Below are 16756 nucleotides of genomic sequence, written 5' to 3'. Positions count from 1 at the left end.
TCTTGCCTCACTTGCTCCTTTTCACTGTATAGATCAGGTAGATGTATAGGAAAAGGGCAAAAAGCAGCCACGTTCTTTGTCAGAATATCACAAGAATGGTCTCTGGGATTAAAAGCATCGGACTTCTGAGTGCTACTTACTACTATTTCTCTTCTCTGAAATTTCTTGAACTGGGCCCCCACATTCCTTCATGCTCCTATTACGATGGCCCATTAAGCCCTACTTAAAGTATCCAACTGCTTTTCTAGTCTAAATCCCAGAGTCTTGCAGATTCCTCCATCAAACAGCATGATAGTATTGCTGTCACAGAAATACCAACCACTCTGGTACCAACCTCTGTCGTAGTCATTGTTCCATTGTTCTGAAGAGAAACCATGGCCAAGGAAGCATTGAATTGGGGACCTGGCTACAGTTTTTGGTGCTTAGTCCATTATTATAATGTGAGGGAGTATGGCAGCACCACAGATATAAGAAATGCTCTGAACATTTGCGTAAAGTGACTGCAGACCAAGGGGATTGCAAGACCACATGATAACTTTCAAATGTAGACAGCAGGGCTGGTAGCTGCATGGGTGTATATTCCCACAAGCATGCCGACTTGTTACTGCACCTCTTTTTTGTTTTAACCATCCTGGTTGGTCTAAGTGTTTCTTTTACTGTTTAGTTTCCATTTCCCATTCTCCAGTGGCTATTATGTTGAATAAATGTCTGATTTTAGATTTATTTATTTGTATGTATGTATGGAGGTATGTATGTATGTGTGTATGTACAAGTTTGTGTTAGTCTGTGCATGTGTGTGTGCAGGTGCTAGTGCCTTTTCCTGTGTGGGGCCAGAAGAAGGCCTAAGATTCCTCAGGTGTTTGTGGTACACCTGGCTTGATCTATGGGTGCTGAACCAGAGTCTTCCTGATAGCACATCTTGATAGCATTCTCTTACCTACTGGGCCATCGGTGCAGCCCCAAATTAATATCTTTTTTTTTTTAAAAGATTTGTTTATTTCATGTATATGAGTACATTGTCGCTGTCTTCAGACACACCAGAAGAGAGCATTACAGATGGTTATGAACCACCATGTGGTTGCTGGGAATTGAACTCAGGACCTCTGGAAGAGCAATCAGTGCTCTTAACCACTGAGCCATCTCTCCAGCCCCCCAAATTAATATCTTTACAAGTGGTTATTAACATGTATGTGGTTTTTTTCAAGGCAGGTTCCTCTATTTAACAGGAACTCAGTTCATAGACCAGACTGACTCCATTTCACAGTGCCAATGCCTTCCAAGTACTGGGATCTCAACCTTCTAATACCTTCCTCGTGTTGTGACCACCCTCAGCCATAAAATTATTTTCATTGCTACTTCATAACTAATTTTGCTACTGTTAGGAGTAATAATGTAAATACCTATGTTTTCCTATGGACTTAGTTGATCCATGTGACAGGGTCCTTTGACCTTCAAAAGGATCTTGAGAACTGCCAGGTAGAAGGCACGTGCCACCATGCCAGGCTCATGCATGCTTTCTTTTCTCTATCTTTTTTACAGGTTTATTTAATGTATATGAGCGCTCTATCTGCATGTATGCTTGCATGCCTGAAGAGAGCATCAGATCTCATTATCTTAATATGACTTTAAGATCCTTCTGCTTTGTTTGTTCATTCGCTTGCTTGCTTGCTTGCATATTTTAAGACATGGTTTCTTTATGTAGCTCTGGTTACCATGTTACTAGCTCTGTAGACCAAGCTCTCCTGAATCCACAGAGATCCTCCTGCCTCTGCCTCCTGAGTGCTAGGATTAAAGGTGTGCACCACCACTGCCCAGCCTTTCTGCTTATTTTTTTAATTAAGTTGTCTCTATTGTTGAGTATAACAATATTTGAAGGAGAAATTTAATAAGATATCTCTAATATTTGTTTATATGTATGGGCATTTTGCCTGCATTATGTCATATGTCTGGTGTCCTCAGAGTCCAGAAGTCATTGGATCCTCTGAGACTTAGTTAGTTTTGATAGTTTGATAGTTTTGAGCCATCATGTGGGTGCTAGGAATTGAACCCTGGTCCTTCTGAAAAGCAGCCATTGCTCTTAACCGGTGAGTCATCTCTTTAGTCCCTGAAAGTAATACTTAATACTTTGGTGTATGTGTGTGTCTGTTGTTTTGAGACAGGTTCTTAGTGTTGTAGCCCTTGGCTGACCCAGAACTCTGTGTGTAAATCTGGCTGGTCTTGAACTTCCAGAGATCCACCTGCCTCTGCCTCCCAAGTGCTGGGATTAAAGATGTGTGTCTGCGGGGTTGGGGATTTAGCTCAGCGGTAGAGCACTTGCCTAGCAAGCGCAAGGCCCTGGGTTCGGTCCCCAGCTCCAAAAAAAAAAAAAAAAAAAAGATGTGTGTCTGCGTGTCTGGCCTCCTTACTTGGAGAATAATGCAGAATCTCACTGTACCGTAGGCTATATTGGAATTTACAATCATCCTGCATCAGTCTTCTGAGTGTTCTACTTGTTCCCTGCTCCTAGATATTGAACCCAGTATCTTTTGTATGAACCATACTCTTAACCCCGTGTGTGTGTGTGTGTGTGTGTGTGTGTGTGTGTGTGTGTGTGCGCGCGCGCGCGCGTATATTGTTATATTTGTTTGCAAGGCTAATTTTTCTCCTGTTTCTTCTGAAGGTCCTGTCCAACATACACTGATGTCTTCACAAGTATCACTGAGCCAAGGATATGATTCCCAACTTCCAGGATCCTACCCTCATCCAATGCCAGCAAAGACTTTGAATCCATTCTCTGCACAGTCGAACTATGGTGGTTCTCAGGGATCTGGACAGGCTCTTAATAGTCCACTTGTGACTTCCAGTCCAGTACCACCCTCACTTCATAGTGGTCCTGTTCCCCGAATGGCACTACCTACTTCTCAGAACCCAGCTGCTACACCAATGCCTTCTGGTAGCTTTCCTCCTGGAACCAACCCCGCCCCGCCTCTGAATTGGCAATATAACCATCCATCCACAGGACCACAGACCAATCATTTTCCTCATGTAGCTCAGCCAACTATACCTGGGAATACAGATTTCACAGCAGATCATCCGTATGTTTCTTCTGGAGACCCTGCACTTCAAACCAGCTTCAAAAAGCCAGGTACTCATGGAGGATGTTTGCAATGTTAGAAAACAACTGTTTGTTGTTGTTGTTTTGTTTTAAATCAGTTAGTCTTTAAATAAGTTTCTTTTCACACCTTTAACTTAATAGACTGCTTACGTTCCTGAACTGTTGCTGCTTTTGCTTTGTAGGTATTTTGTTTTTCTTTCCTTGTAAGGAGACAAGGTCTTGTTAGTTGCCTATGATGAATTGCAGCTCCTGGACTCAAGTAATCCTCCTGCTTCAGCCTCCCAAGCCTCAGTTCTCCAGGAACTTAGATTTTTGTGCGGTCACTGTCATAGGACTGGAAGATAACAGATGCGATGGCACATACCTTCGTAAATCCCGGCTCTGGGGTACACACATGCACAACGGGCTTGGTGATGCCCTAGAAGATAGCTACTTAATGAAAGCTACTCCTAGTTATTAATGGAGATTCATTTCAAATGGTTGCCGTGTGTGACATAGTCACAGTGAGAGTAAATAGGACTTGGGTCTAATTAACAGTTGTTCTCAGGTTAGTCTTTCTTTTCTGCCTTTTCTTTGGGAAGACAGGTTGTTCTATAGTTTGGGTCATTCTTGTCCTTGAGTTTACTAAACAGTTAAAGATGACTATGAACTGAGCACCTGCCGTTAGCTCGGCAGTGTAGTGATTACAGGTGTGCGCTACCAAACCCGGGAGTGTGGTAAGTCATAGGTATGTGCTGTGCAAGTGCTAGGACCCTGAGTCAGTCTCTAGAACTGCCCCCCACACCCCCTACCACCATAAAGACTGCTTTTAGCAGCTACTAAGCTACATGCTAGATGGACAATCTGTATAGTTAAGGGAGTGTGAATAAAAGGATAGCTGTTGATACTAGTGCTTCATCTGGAAGTTGTTAATGGTTCATTTTCTCAGAGTATGTGCTAAGAATAAACCCGAACACCTCGGGCTGATGAGGTGGCTCAGTGGGCAGACGTGCTGATCCAAGCTTGATGGTCTGAGTTCCAGAACAGCCAGCAGTAGAAACGCTAACTCCAGTGAGTTGTCTCCAACCTCCTGCAAGTGTGGCCCGTGGCCCTGTGCCCCCTCTCCTTAGGCATAAATGAAGTGCTCTGGGCGTGGTGGCCCATGGCTGTAACGCAGCACATGGAAACAAGGCTGGAGGACCAAGGCTTGCCAGGGTCACACAGTGATTAAGAGTGCATGTCGCTCTTGCAGAGGACCTGAGGTCAGTTCCCAGCACTCAGGTGGGGCTGCTCTGGAGGATCTGCTGCCCTCTTTTGAACTCCACAAGCACAACACTCAAAAGTCAAAAAAAACCTTTTAAAACTCCACAAAAAACAAAAAGGACACATTAGCCGGGACTCCTTGTGACACCAGTTTTTTACCAAACTATTACATCCATTTTGTTATTTAACCATCACTGCAGAACAGAGGTGGATATTATGGGACATGTCTATAAGTCCTCTTGGAGAACTGAGGCAGGAAGATAATGAATTTCAGGCTAGCCTGGCTCTCTGTACATGAGCGGTCTTCTCTTACAGGAAAAGAAGTTTCCTAGCAATTTCTTTACAGCTGAGAAATGTGAAGCTTGAATAATTTGCCTAATGCACAGAAACAGTCTGGGAAAGCATACTCCGTAAAGACTATTCTAGGGACAGTGGAGATGGCTCAGCTGTTGAGAGTGCTTGCTGTGCAGTCCTGAGGACAAGCCAGGCAGTCCAGTGACCACAGCTCTGCGGGACACAGTGCCCTCTGCAGGCATTGGGCACTTGCACAAACGTGCACATACACAACCACAAATAATAATAAAAATAAATCTAAAGGAAAGTGAAAAACTGTTTCACCTACTTTCTCAGTTGCTCAAAAGGCTTAGGCAGGAAGATTACGAGCCTAGGATGTGGTGGCCTGCTAAGACTAACAAAGAGAGAGAGAGAGAGAGAGAGAGAGAGAGAGAGAGAGAGAGAGAGAAAGGTTGTGTAAACTATGACCGTGAAACTAAAGTAAATGTATGGTGTCCAAACATTCTCAGTTTTCATTTCTATGTTCTCAATTTGTACTTGAGAGTCTGGAACTAAAGCCTCTATTATCAAACTGGGTGTGGCAGTTCATACCTGTAATACTGGTAACTTGGAGATAAGCCAGGAGACTGCCAGGAGTTTTAAAGCCAACCTAGAGTATAGAATGAGGTCCCATTTCCAACACACACACACGCACACACGCACACACGCACATGCACGAACACACACGCCTGCACGCTACGATACAGAATGAGGTCCCATCTCAAACACATACACATGCGTGTGCACTGAAGAGATGGCTCAGTAGGTTAAGAAGCACTGTCTAGGGGTTGGGGATTTAGCTCAGTGGTAGAGCGCTTGCCTAGCAAGCACAAGGCCCTGGCTTCGGTCCTGAAGCACTGTCTACCATTGCTAGTAACTTAAGTTCTATCTCCAGCAGCATACACAGTAAATAACTGCCATTAATTTTTTTTTAAATGGCTAGAAGCAGTGGTGAACTCCTTTAATACCAGAGGCAGGCAAATCTCTGAATTTGAAGCTAGCTTTGCCTACATAGTGAGCTCCAGCCCAGCCCAAATTACCCAGTGAGACCCTAGCTCTGAATACAAACACACGAATTTAAAAAAAGAAAGGGAAAGGGACTCAGGTTGTCAGGCACCTTTAGCTACTGAGCCATCTCACTGGCCCATGTTTTCAGAGGACAGAACAAACTGGACTAGAGTGACTGCTCAGTGGTGGGGGTGCTTACTGCCCTTCCATCCAGAGCACTGAGTTTGGTTTCCAGCACCCTTGTTAGATGGTTCATGCCATTGGGAACTCTAGCTCAGAAGATCTGTTGCCCTCTTTTGAACACTGTGGGCATATACACACACTTGTCTCTTATACACACACACACACACACACACACACACACACACACACACACACACACACACACACCTAAATAAAAACATAAATTTAAAAGAAAACATATACAAGAAAGCCTGTTCTGTTTTTTTCTGCCTCTTCACCCACACTTCAGGTAGCTTTGGGGTCTGGAAAGGCCAGTGCAGACCCTGACACTTGGTGTAGAAATGGGCAGTGTTGAGCTTCACGTGCCCAGCATGTGCCGGGCTCTGGAATGGATCCCCGCAGTGAAGAACAGGGCCACCTCGTCTCTCCTGTGCCCTGGGTCAGTGGTGCGCATGTGTAATCTTTGGAGGCAGGGCAAGTGCATCTCTTGAGAACTACTTCATAGAGAAGCCTGTTTTGAAAAATGTTTGTTTTTTTAAATCTCTTATGGAGTATAACATATTCTGAATTCAGAAATGTTCTAAAAGATCTGAAAAGCAACTGTAAACCAACTTGTGGGTTTTTTCTTTCTTTTTGTTTTGTTTTTCAAGACAGGGTTTCTCTGTGTAGCCCAGACTGTTCTAGAACTTATTCTGTAGACCAGGCTGGCCTTAAACTCATAGAGATTCACCTGCCTCTGCCTCCTGAGTGCTAGGATTAAAGGTGTAAACCGCAACAACCTGGCTTTAAATACATTTTTTTTTTTTGTTCTCACTTGTGTTTTGTTAAACATTAAGCCCTCGAAACTTCATGGTTAGACAGTTTTTGGAGTCAGACGTTCTTTGTAATGCTGAGTTGGGAGTGCACCTTGCCCTCTGTCCTTTTGAATTGTGTGGACTGTCATAGATGTGTGGGCGCTTTCCTGATAGGGAGTTGCAGGGCCGCAGTCTTATCTTTCCTTTCCCAGAATCCTTGCTAAGACCAATAAGGATTTATTACTAACAAAGATTTTATCCATTGGTTCTGGAGAATTTAACAGTATTAAGATGACTTTTTCAAAGCTTTCATATTTGGTGACATTTTTTCCTTTGGTTTTATAAAATACAGGTGTTTTATAGGTAAAGTGTATTAACCGTGTCAGTAATTACAAAAACAATGAGGTTTTTTGCTTTGTTTTCTTTTATAAGTCTTGAAACCAGGTGTGGGGATGCGTGCCTAGTCACCCCAGCACAGGAGGCACTGCAGGTACTCATGGCCAGAGCATTCATTGGCTGCTCTTACACAGGCCCTAGGTCTGGCTCCTGGCACCCACATCTGGTGGCTCACAGCCATCATTCCAGCACCAGGAGATTTGATGCCCTTTCTAGTCTCTGGGCACTGCATGTATGTGCTTCGCAAACATACAGGCAAAACACCCATACATACAAAATAAAATAAATAAATCTTAAAAAAAAATAACCCAGTCCTCAGGCTGAGGTAGGAGGATCATGAGTTCAAAACTATATAGTTAGGCTCTGTCTCAAGAAACTGGAGAAGGGAGGACTGAGAGTAGAGCTCAGCTGGTAGAATGTTTGTCCATCTAAAGCTCTGGGTCAGTATCTCCAGTTCCTCAGAACCTCATAAACCAGGCGTGACAGCTTGCACTCAGGAGGCAGGAGAATCAGCAAGGTCATTGTCAGCCACAGTTACTTGAGGCTCATCTGGGCTGTGTGAAGCCCTGTTTCAGAGAGAGAGAGAGACAGAGAGAGAGAGAGAGAGCACGCAAAGAGCTGGAGAGGTGTGACTCCATGGCTAAGAGTGTGTACTGCTCTTACAAAGGACTTGAGCTCAAGTCCCAGAACCTGCATTGTACTGAAGACTTCTATAATTCTAGCTTTGGGGGTCTAATGTCTCCTGCTCTCTACCGTCGCCACATACATATGGTGAACATACGCGCACTCACAAGCACGCACACACACACTCACATAAGTAAGTAAATCTAAAAATTCAGATTTTTGTGCATGAATGTTTTGCCTGCATCTATGTAAGCTCACTGTATGCATGGTTTATGGCATGCCAGAAGTCAGAAGGTAACATTGCACTCCTGAGACAGAAGTTATAGATGGTTGTAAAACCCAGCATGTGTTCTGGAAATCAAACACCGTTATCCACAAGACTCTATTCGTTCAGTGTGTGAGTGTGTGAGAGCCATGGTGCACACGTGAAGGTCAGAGCAACCTGTAGAAGTTGGCTCTCTCCTTTTCTTTGTTTGTAACAGGGTTTCTCTGTGTAGCTAGCACTGCCTGTTCTGGAACTCACTCTGTAGACCAGGCTGGCCTCAAACTCAGAGATCCACCTGCCTCTGCCTCTCAAACATTGGGCTTAAAGTTGTAAACCACCATGCCCCAGTCAGTCAGTCAGTCAGTCAGTCAGTCAGTCAGTCAGCCTGCCTGCCTGCCTGCCTCCCTCCCCCCACCTCCCTCTCTCTCTCTCTCTCTCTCTCTCTCTCTCTCTCTCTCTCTCTCTCTCTCTCTCTCTCTCTCTCTTTCTGATTTTGAAACAGGGTTTCTTTGTATAGCCCTGGCTTCTCTTGAACTCAGAGCTCTGCCTGCCTGTGCCTCCTGAGTGTTGGGATTAAAGGCGTGGGCCAACACTGAATAATCTCATTTTTAAGCAGAGAGAGTGTGGATTTATTAGAGAAAAGTGCAAAGGAACGCCCTTAAGGCCATGAAAGAGCCACCCAGAGAGGAATGCCCTATAAGCTCATTTTAAGAGGTCACACATACCAGTTAAAGCCAAACAAATGAAATAAAAATTGGAGGACTAACATAATTCATTTTAAATAAAATGAGTAACATGTGCCAGGCATGGTCACACACATTGCTAATCCCAGTATGTAGAGACTGCGGCAAAGGATTACATCGTGTCTGAGACCACCCAGTACAGATAGTGAGACCCTGTATTTTTTTAATGTAAATTTGATATGATAAAATTGACATTTTATTTATTTTAATTTATTCTTATTATTTTATTGCCTCCTAATGTTTTTATGATCAGTTAATGAAAAAGAAAATCAGAATATTCTATTACCCTAGAAGTGATTTTGCGCTAATGTGTGTATGCATGTTCTGTGAGAACAAGATCTTCCTATGTGGCCCAGGCTGGCTTCTAGCTTGCTGATCCTCCTGTCTCAGCCCCCTGAATGCTGGGATTGTGGGTCGCTGGTGTATTTTTATTGCTTTGAGAACTGACAGATAGGAAGCGTAGTAAGAGGGAGTTAGAAAAGGTAGACTTTGCATATAGAGGTACAAATTCAAGATGCCAGTGTATTTCTGTTAACTCATTGATGGCTATTTTTTATTAAAATGTCGATTTAGAAGTCTACTTGGTTTTAATAAAGATTGTTCGGAACCATTGTCTTAAGTTCTTACGTGACGTGAAAAACCCATGTTTCCATAGGTTCTGCACTTCCCTTACAGAATCCACCTCTGCCTCCCACTTTTCAGCCAGGAGCCCCTCCTGGGCCTCCTCCAGCTGGAGGCCCGCCTCCCAGCCGGGGCCCTGTGCCCCAGAAAACACCTCCTAGGGCTGCGTTCCCACCCTCACTTAACTCAGCTGTCAATCAAGAAGGTAAGTGAGTGAAGGCAAAGCCACTGCTCAGAATCTCAGCCCAGGGCAGAAAGAGTGAGAATGTGGTCTGCGTCCCAGACCTTAGAATTCCTGGTACATTAGTGTTAGAATACTTTAGGATCCTTCTTTAATCTGTGGGGAAAAAAGATTCCTTCCAAGACTCCTGTTTCTTTTCCATAAAGCTACAGCTACATCTGAGCTATCTGAAAGAGTTGTGTGTTTGGTGCCACACTCCTACCTGTAATCCCAACAATTGAGAGTCTGACTTACAGGCTTGCCTGAAGTCCATGATGGTATCCCGTCTCAAAAAGAAACATGTTAAAGGCTTGCGTTTTCCTCCTTTAAACTTATTTTGTTTCTGTTTGTTGGTTTACAGTGCTGAGCAGCAAACCCAGGATCTTGTGTTAGGCACACACCCTCCTATCGTGTTGCAGCCAGCCAGCAACTTCCTTTACACACACGCACGCACACACACACATACACACACACACACACACACACACACACACACACACACACACACACACACCTTTTATCCTTCAGGTTCTTTACCTTTGGAGTTACAGGTTTGAGCCACGAAGTGGGTGCTGGTAATTGACCCCAGGGGCTTGGGTGTGCCAAGCAGTCATTTGACCCCTGAGATATATTCCTGGCTCTTCTCCTGCCAGCATTTACATTTTTTTTTTTTTTTTGTTCTTTTTTTCGGAGCTGGGGACCAAACCCAAGGCCTTGCGCTTCCTAGGCAAGCACTCTACCACTGAGCTAAATCCCCAACCCCCAGCATTTACATTTTTATTTTCACATTTGAGCTTTTTAAAATTAGTACTTAAGGTACATATTTATAATGGAGTATGGTGTTTGATAGGAGTATAATGTGTGTGACCCATCTAGTGAGAACAGTTAGATGGTTAGGACAGCTACCATCTGGGTACTCGGCACTGCTTTGCCTGGTGAACATCTATAAGCATCTCTTCTAAACCAGGCATGGTGGTGCATGCCTATCAGCTCTTAGTAGCTGAGGCAGGAGAATCGTTAATTTGAAGCCAGCTTGGGGTGTATAGTGGAATCTTGTCCGAAAATAAACAAAAGCCTTCAAGCTATTCTGAAACACTGTAATTGTTTTTAACTTAGTCACCCTTGTGTTTTGTAGAACTCTAGATAGACATTCTCCTAACACTAGTTTTGTACTTGTTAACCAACTCCGTTAACATCATCTGGTTACAGTTTTCCTCTTTCATTCTTTGAGATAGTTTTTAGTTTCTCTGTATGAATGAGAGTATATAAATATATGCTAGTCCCCTTTCTGTGTCTGGCCTATGTCATTTAACATAGCATTCTCGGACCTGTTTATGGCTAGTACTTCATTGTGGAGAGCCACCTCCATTTCTTTATGTTTATTCATTGCTGCACACTTGAAGTTCATCCCATATCGTGACTCTTATGCGCATGTTCTGTAAAGGGGAATCCAGGCATCTCTTTGCTGCACTAATTATAGTCTTCTTAATTTCTGTTTTTTGAGGCACTTGGACACTTTTCTGTAATAGCGAATGTTTCACATTCCCAGTAGCAATGTGGACGAGTTCTACTTTCCCACATCTTTGTCAGCCACATGTTTGGCAGTTTTGTTGTTTGTGTGTAGCTCTCTGTCTCTTTTGAGATGGGTTCTCATGTTGCCCTTGCTAGCTTCACTGTGTAGTGTAGCCAAGGATGATCTTGAACTCTTGATCCTCCTATCTCCACCTCCCGAGTGCTAGGACTATAGATGTGTCCAGCTTTATGTTTTTTATTTTAAAATAGACTTTTATTACATTCGTGCGTGCGTGCATGTGTGTGTGCGTGTGTGCGTGCGTGCGTGCCTGTGTGTGTGTGTGTGTGTGTGTGTGTGTGTGTGTGTGTGTGTGTTGTACAACTTGTAGGAGCTGGTTCATTCCTTCTAGCATGTGTCCTAGTGGTCAACTCAGTTCATCCTTCAAGCCTGAACTGAACCATCAGACATCTTTAAAGATTTACTTCGGTTATTTCTCTGTATGTGTCTATGTATGGGTATGTGCACATGTGTGCCATGCCCTTGGACACAAGAAAAGAGTTCCAGACCCCCCTGGAGTTGGAGTTACAGGCATTTGTGATGAGGGTCTGGGGACCCATTTGAGGTCCTCGAGAAGTGCTCTTAACCACTGAGCAGTCTCTAACTAGATATGTTGTGTTCGTATTGGTTTTGTTTTTGAGATTGGGTTTTACAGTGTACCCTTGGCTGTCCTGGAGTTCACTATGTAAACCAGGCTGGCCTCAAACTCACAGGGTCTGCCTGCTTCTGCCTTTCCAGTGCTAGGAGGATAGTAGTTCATTTCTTGAAAAAACTGTGGTATTGGTTCTTATTTCAGTCTTGTTGATGAATTTCCTTTTTAGGTATTACATCAAATGCCAATACCGGATCTGCGGCTCACAGCACTTACGATGAAATTGAAGGAGGTGGCTTCTTGGGTGAGATGCTGAGTGTTTCTCTTTCTCATTATGGCAGGAATGTGTGTTCACTGTAGGGAACTAAGAGAAGAAGGTTTATGCTGTGTACATGTAAGCACTGTCGAGATATTTTTACTTGCAGACACTCGGTTTCCTCAGCCTTTAGAACTGGAGCCTTAGGCTCTGTGTGCTGTACTGTAATCAGCTGTGCACATTTAAATTCATGTACCTAGTCCCTCACTTACGTTTAGGGTATAGTCAAAAGTTTTTAAGATGAAAATTTAGCCTGAATATAAAATTTATTATATAATACGGAAGTAAATTAACCATGCTAAACTTTTTTGTATGTTTATGTCTCAAGTCTACATTAACTAGATTGAGATCATGCTCTTACTTGTTACTAATGATTGTTTCTCTTTAAGATGATAAATGAAAATAATTCATAAACTGAAATTACAATTCTCATAATTTAATGGATCTTTACTGTGATTTTAAGTGTCTGGAATATAAACTAGAACTTAAAAGTTCCCTTGTTTCTAGCAACACCACAGCTTGTTAATCAGAACCCCAAAACAAGCCGAAGTGTGGGATATGCATACCCCTCCCTACCACCAGGCTACCAGAACACCGCACCACCAGTGGCTGGAATGCCACCCTCCTCCCTGAATTACCCAAGTGGTCCCCAGGCCTTTACTCAGGTAAACTTTTTTTAAATATATTTTTACCTTTTTGCTCAAGATATAAACATGAAGAAAGTTTTAAAAGGTATTTTGAATACTTTATACCATTTAGAATAATAATGAATATTTCATAATGCTCTGCACTTGCGTATTCCTCTAGACCTTAGCTGAGCCCTACGTACATACAAAAGTTACTCACTTTGAAACTGTCTGTAGGCTCCCTTAGGTGCTAATCATTTAACTGCGAGCATGAGTGGATTAAGTCTACATCCAGAGGGTCTAAGAGTTGTCAATCTTCTTCAAGAAAGGAATATGCTTCCTTCGACACCATTGCAGCCTCCAGTCCCAAACTTGCTTGAAGACGTCCAGAAACTCAACTGTAACCCAGAGTAAGGCTTCAAATACTGTTTTTTATAAATATGGCAGTATCTGCGTTCTCAAGTTGTCTGGTGTGCTTTTTTAGGTGTTGTGGATAAGCGGTCCAGGTACATTGTATAAGCTAGGACTCTGTTATTGCTTACCTGAGATTGCATGTTCTGTATTAAGAAATGGAGTTGGCTGTCTCTTACAGTCCGCCTGTTTTCTGAATCCCTGAAGAGTTGTTGCTTTTGTTAGCTCTAGTGATGCTTTTCTCTCATGATCCTCGGCTACATTCAGAGAATAGCCATGGGGTTTGTTGGTTTGCTTTGAGACGGGCTCTATGTGCAGTGTCGCTGTCCTGAAACTTTGTAGACCAGGCTGGCCTTGAACTCAGAGATCTGACTGCCTCTGCCTCCCAAGAGCTGGGGTTAAAGACATGTATCACTGATCCCAGCCTGGCTTCAAGCTTTATTCCCCTTGAATTAGTCTCTCAGATTTGAAGACATTATACTCAACTCTTTATTCCGTAATAATTTAAATGTATGTTGTAAAGACTCAAAAATGTGTACAATTTTAAATTTTGAAGTAATATTTTTAACAGCTTTAGTAAGACTGCTCTTTAATAAATTTTGACCTGGCACAGTGGTGTACTCTAGCTGATTGATAGAGTTGTAGGAGAATCACTTGAGCCTACAAGTTCAAGGCCAGCCTAGGTAGCATATCAAAACCTATCTAAGAAGTAATAATGTGGAGTAATTAATTAATTTTAAAAGATTTTTGTTTGAGGATTTGAGTCATCGCCTACTACTAATTTCAAGGTCAGGTTAATGACAGACGTTTTACCCAGAGGCCAGATGAGCTTGTTCTTTTGTTTGTGTTTTGAGAAAGTTTCTGTGTGTGTCCCTTCTCTGCCTCCTTAGTGCTGGATTAAAGGCATGAGCTCCTACTGCCCGCCATGGTTAGATTCTTAAGATGTGGTCTCGCTGTGGTGGGTATTGGATTCATAGTTATGTGCTCACACATGGCAATTTAAAGAGTTTAATATAAGGTTTTAAAAGGTCTATAATTCATTTGTAATCTGATCTAATAACAAGAGTATTAAGATAGGTACCTTTTATTTTATTTTTCTTCTTGTCCTGAAATTATGAAAGCAGCAACTGACATGTACCTTTTCCTCCCCAACAGGTTATTTCGCTGCACACTGACTAGTGTCCCTCAGACTCAGGCCTTACTGAATAAAGCCAAGCTTCCTTTGGGGCTGCTGCTCCACCCTTTCAAGGACCTAGTGGTATGCTTTTTGTGTGTGTGTTTGTTCTTTGAAACAGGATTCCTCTGTGTGACAGCCCTGGCTGTCTTGAAGCCCTCTTTGTAGACCAGGCTGGCCTGGAACTCACTGAGATCCATGTGCCTGTGCCTCCTGAGTCCTGGGATTAAAGGTGTGAGCCTTCACAGCCAGCCCAGGGGTGTGCTTCTTTAGAGAGAGTAGACATGGAAATTACCTCTAAGTGGTGAGATATTTTTGCAACAATGTAAGAATGAATGTAAACTCTGTTATGTGACAGAGTTATTTTCTTTTTTAATTTCTAATTCAACTAACTAACTATTTTTTTTTTTTTTTTGGTTCTTTTTTTCGGAGCTGGGGACCGAACCCAGGGCCTTGCGCTTCCTAGGCAAGCGCTCTGCCACTGAGCCAAATCCCCAACCCCTCAACTAACATTTTTATTTCAAGTTGAGAACAAGATAACTATTATTGAAAAATTCAAGGGATGCTATGTAGATGGGCAGAACTAAAAAGACAGATACAGGCTTAGTGGTACACACTCTTCCAAATGGGACTCACACTCTTCCAACTCGGGACCCAAATGGGAGGATTTTGAGTATTTATCTAAGTTGTAAATTACCATTAAAATAGTTTTCCCTAGCTTCTTGGAGTGAAGTCAACTGCTCTAAGAAGTTGCTGCCTGCACATTTATAAATAAAATAGAAGTTGTTCCATAGTCTAAAAAACTGAAGATCACTTGTGTCCTAATTCTCTAGGACCTAAACACGTGATCACATGCTCTTGAGTACCAGTGTGTGGGTGGTAGGATCTTATTGTTTGATTGGTCGATTTCAGTTGGGGATTACCATGAGGGTCCCACGCATGCTTGACCAGTGCTGTGCACCTGAGGTGGACTACCCAACCCCTTTATTGACTTCCATTTGTCTGCTTGAAGATGCTGTTTGCCGTGTAATAGCCCTGGCTGGCCTGCTGCTTGTTATATAGCTCAGACTGGCCTTGAACTGTTAAGAATCCTCCTGCCTCAGCCTTTAAAGTACTAGAATTAAAGGTATGGGCAACAGTGCTCACTTCCCTTATTGAAGTATTTGATGTTGGTTTTCTTTTCCTATTATTGTCTGTGTGTGACATAGACATGAGTTCAGTGCATGCAGATGGAGGTGAGAGTAGCTTCACCTTCCTACCCTACGGACACAGGCTTGCTCTTGTTTCTGCTATGCTGGGAGCTCTGGGCCAGCTGGCCGAAGATGGTCTAAGTGATTCTCCCGTGTTTCCCTCCTGCCCCACCATAGGATTGGTGGGGTTACAGATGCTTGCCACACCGTCCAGTTTTTGACATGGGCTCTAGGAATTAAATGCAGGCCGAAGCTTTTACTGCAAAAAGCTTTTACCTGCTGAGCCAGATCCCTAACCCAGAACTTTTTTTTTAAGATTTACTTATTATATATATATATATATATATATATATATATATATATATATATATATACTCTTGCTATCTTCAGCCACACCAGAAGAGGGCATCAGATCCCATTACAGATGGTTGACAGCCACCATGTGGTTGCTGGGAACTGAACTCAGGACTCTGGAAGAGCAGTCAGTGCTCTTAACTGCTGAACCATCTCTTCAGCCCCCAGAACTCTTAATATAGATGATAACCCTTAAATGCTTTTTTAAAATGGTTTTTGAGACAGGGTTTCTCACGTAGTCCTGGCTGTCCCGGAACTCACATTCTCACCAGCCTGTCCTAGAATTCACAGAAGTTCTGCCCCCTCCCAAGGGCTGGGATTAAAGGCCTGGGCCACCACCACCCAGCTAATGAATAGGCCTCTTAATAGAAAATTAAAATTTCGTAATTTCATTTTTCATTGTTTTGGAATGTACTTTCTTTCCTGGGAGCTGAGACAGGAGGATTATTTGAGTTTAGGAGTTTGAAACTGGTCTGGGCAACATGGTGAGCCCTGTCTAATCAAAAGAGAATGCTGTCCCTATTTCCTTCTTCATCTGTCCCTGAGAATACACTGTACTGTGAACACACCGCCTGGTCAGGATGTTTAAAGAAAAGAGTAGTTTTCTGATAGGTGCATTTTCTTGTGGTGTTGTGAGGTTAGTTCTTGCTCTGTAGCCCAGGCTGGCCTCAGACTTGCTGCTGCCCTCCTGCATCTTCTTCTAGCATTGAGGTCCTAAGTGCCCACACTTTTTGTACTAGGTTTTGCTCTCAGGAGTCATTTGGAAGGAATGGGTTAACACCTCAGTCTGTTCTTTCAGCAGTTGCCCGTAGTCACCTCCAGTACAATTGTGAGATGCCGGTCATGCAGGACCTACATCAACCCCTTTGTCAACTTTCTGGATCAAAGAAGGTGGAAATGTAACTTATGTTATCGAGTCAATGATGGTATGATTTATTGAAACATTTCTAACATTTGAAACAATAAAAAAAAAAACATTTTTGTTTTGTTTGGGTGGCAT

The 16756-nt window shown here is 42.9% G+C and overlaps 1 protein-coding gene across 4 annotated transcripts in view; it reads left to right on the top strand.

Moving 5' to 3' along the window:
* The window catches only part of Sec24a (SEC24 homolog A, COPII component), a 77906-nt gene that overhangs the window by 18440 nt on the left and 42710 nt on the right, over window positions 1-16756 (top strand). Inside the window, exons 2-8 of one of the 4 annotated variants that reach the window (XM_087570287.1) lie at window positions 2660-3124; window positions 9338-9508; window positions 11915-11989; window positions 12509-12666; window positions 12865-13037; window positions 14194-14296; window positions 16559-16682. In XM_087570287.1, the coding sequence (XP_087426413.1) occupies window positions 2660-3124; window positions 9338-9508; window positions 11915-11989; window positions 12509-12666; window positions 12865-13037; window positions 14194-14296; window positions 16559-16682 (1269 nt within the window). 4 annotated transcript variants of the gene reach the window in all.

Source organism: Rattus norvegicus, chromosome 10, assembly GCF_021556685.1.
Source record: "Rattus norvegicus strain SHRSP/BbbUtx chromosome 10, alternate assembly SHRSP_T2T, whole genome shotgun sequence".
Taxonomy (NCBI): domain Eukaryota; kingdom Metazoa; phylum Chordata; class Mammalia; order Rodentia; family Muridae; genus Rattus; species Rattus norvegicus.
The sequence above is the reverse complement of the archived record's forward strand: the minus strand, read 5'-3'. Positions and strand labels throughout refer to the sequence as shown.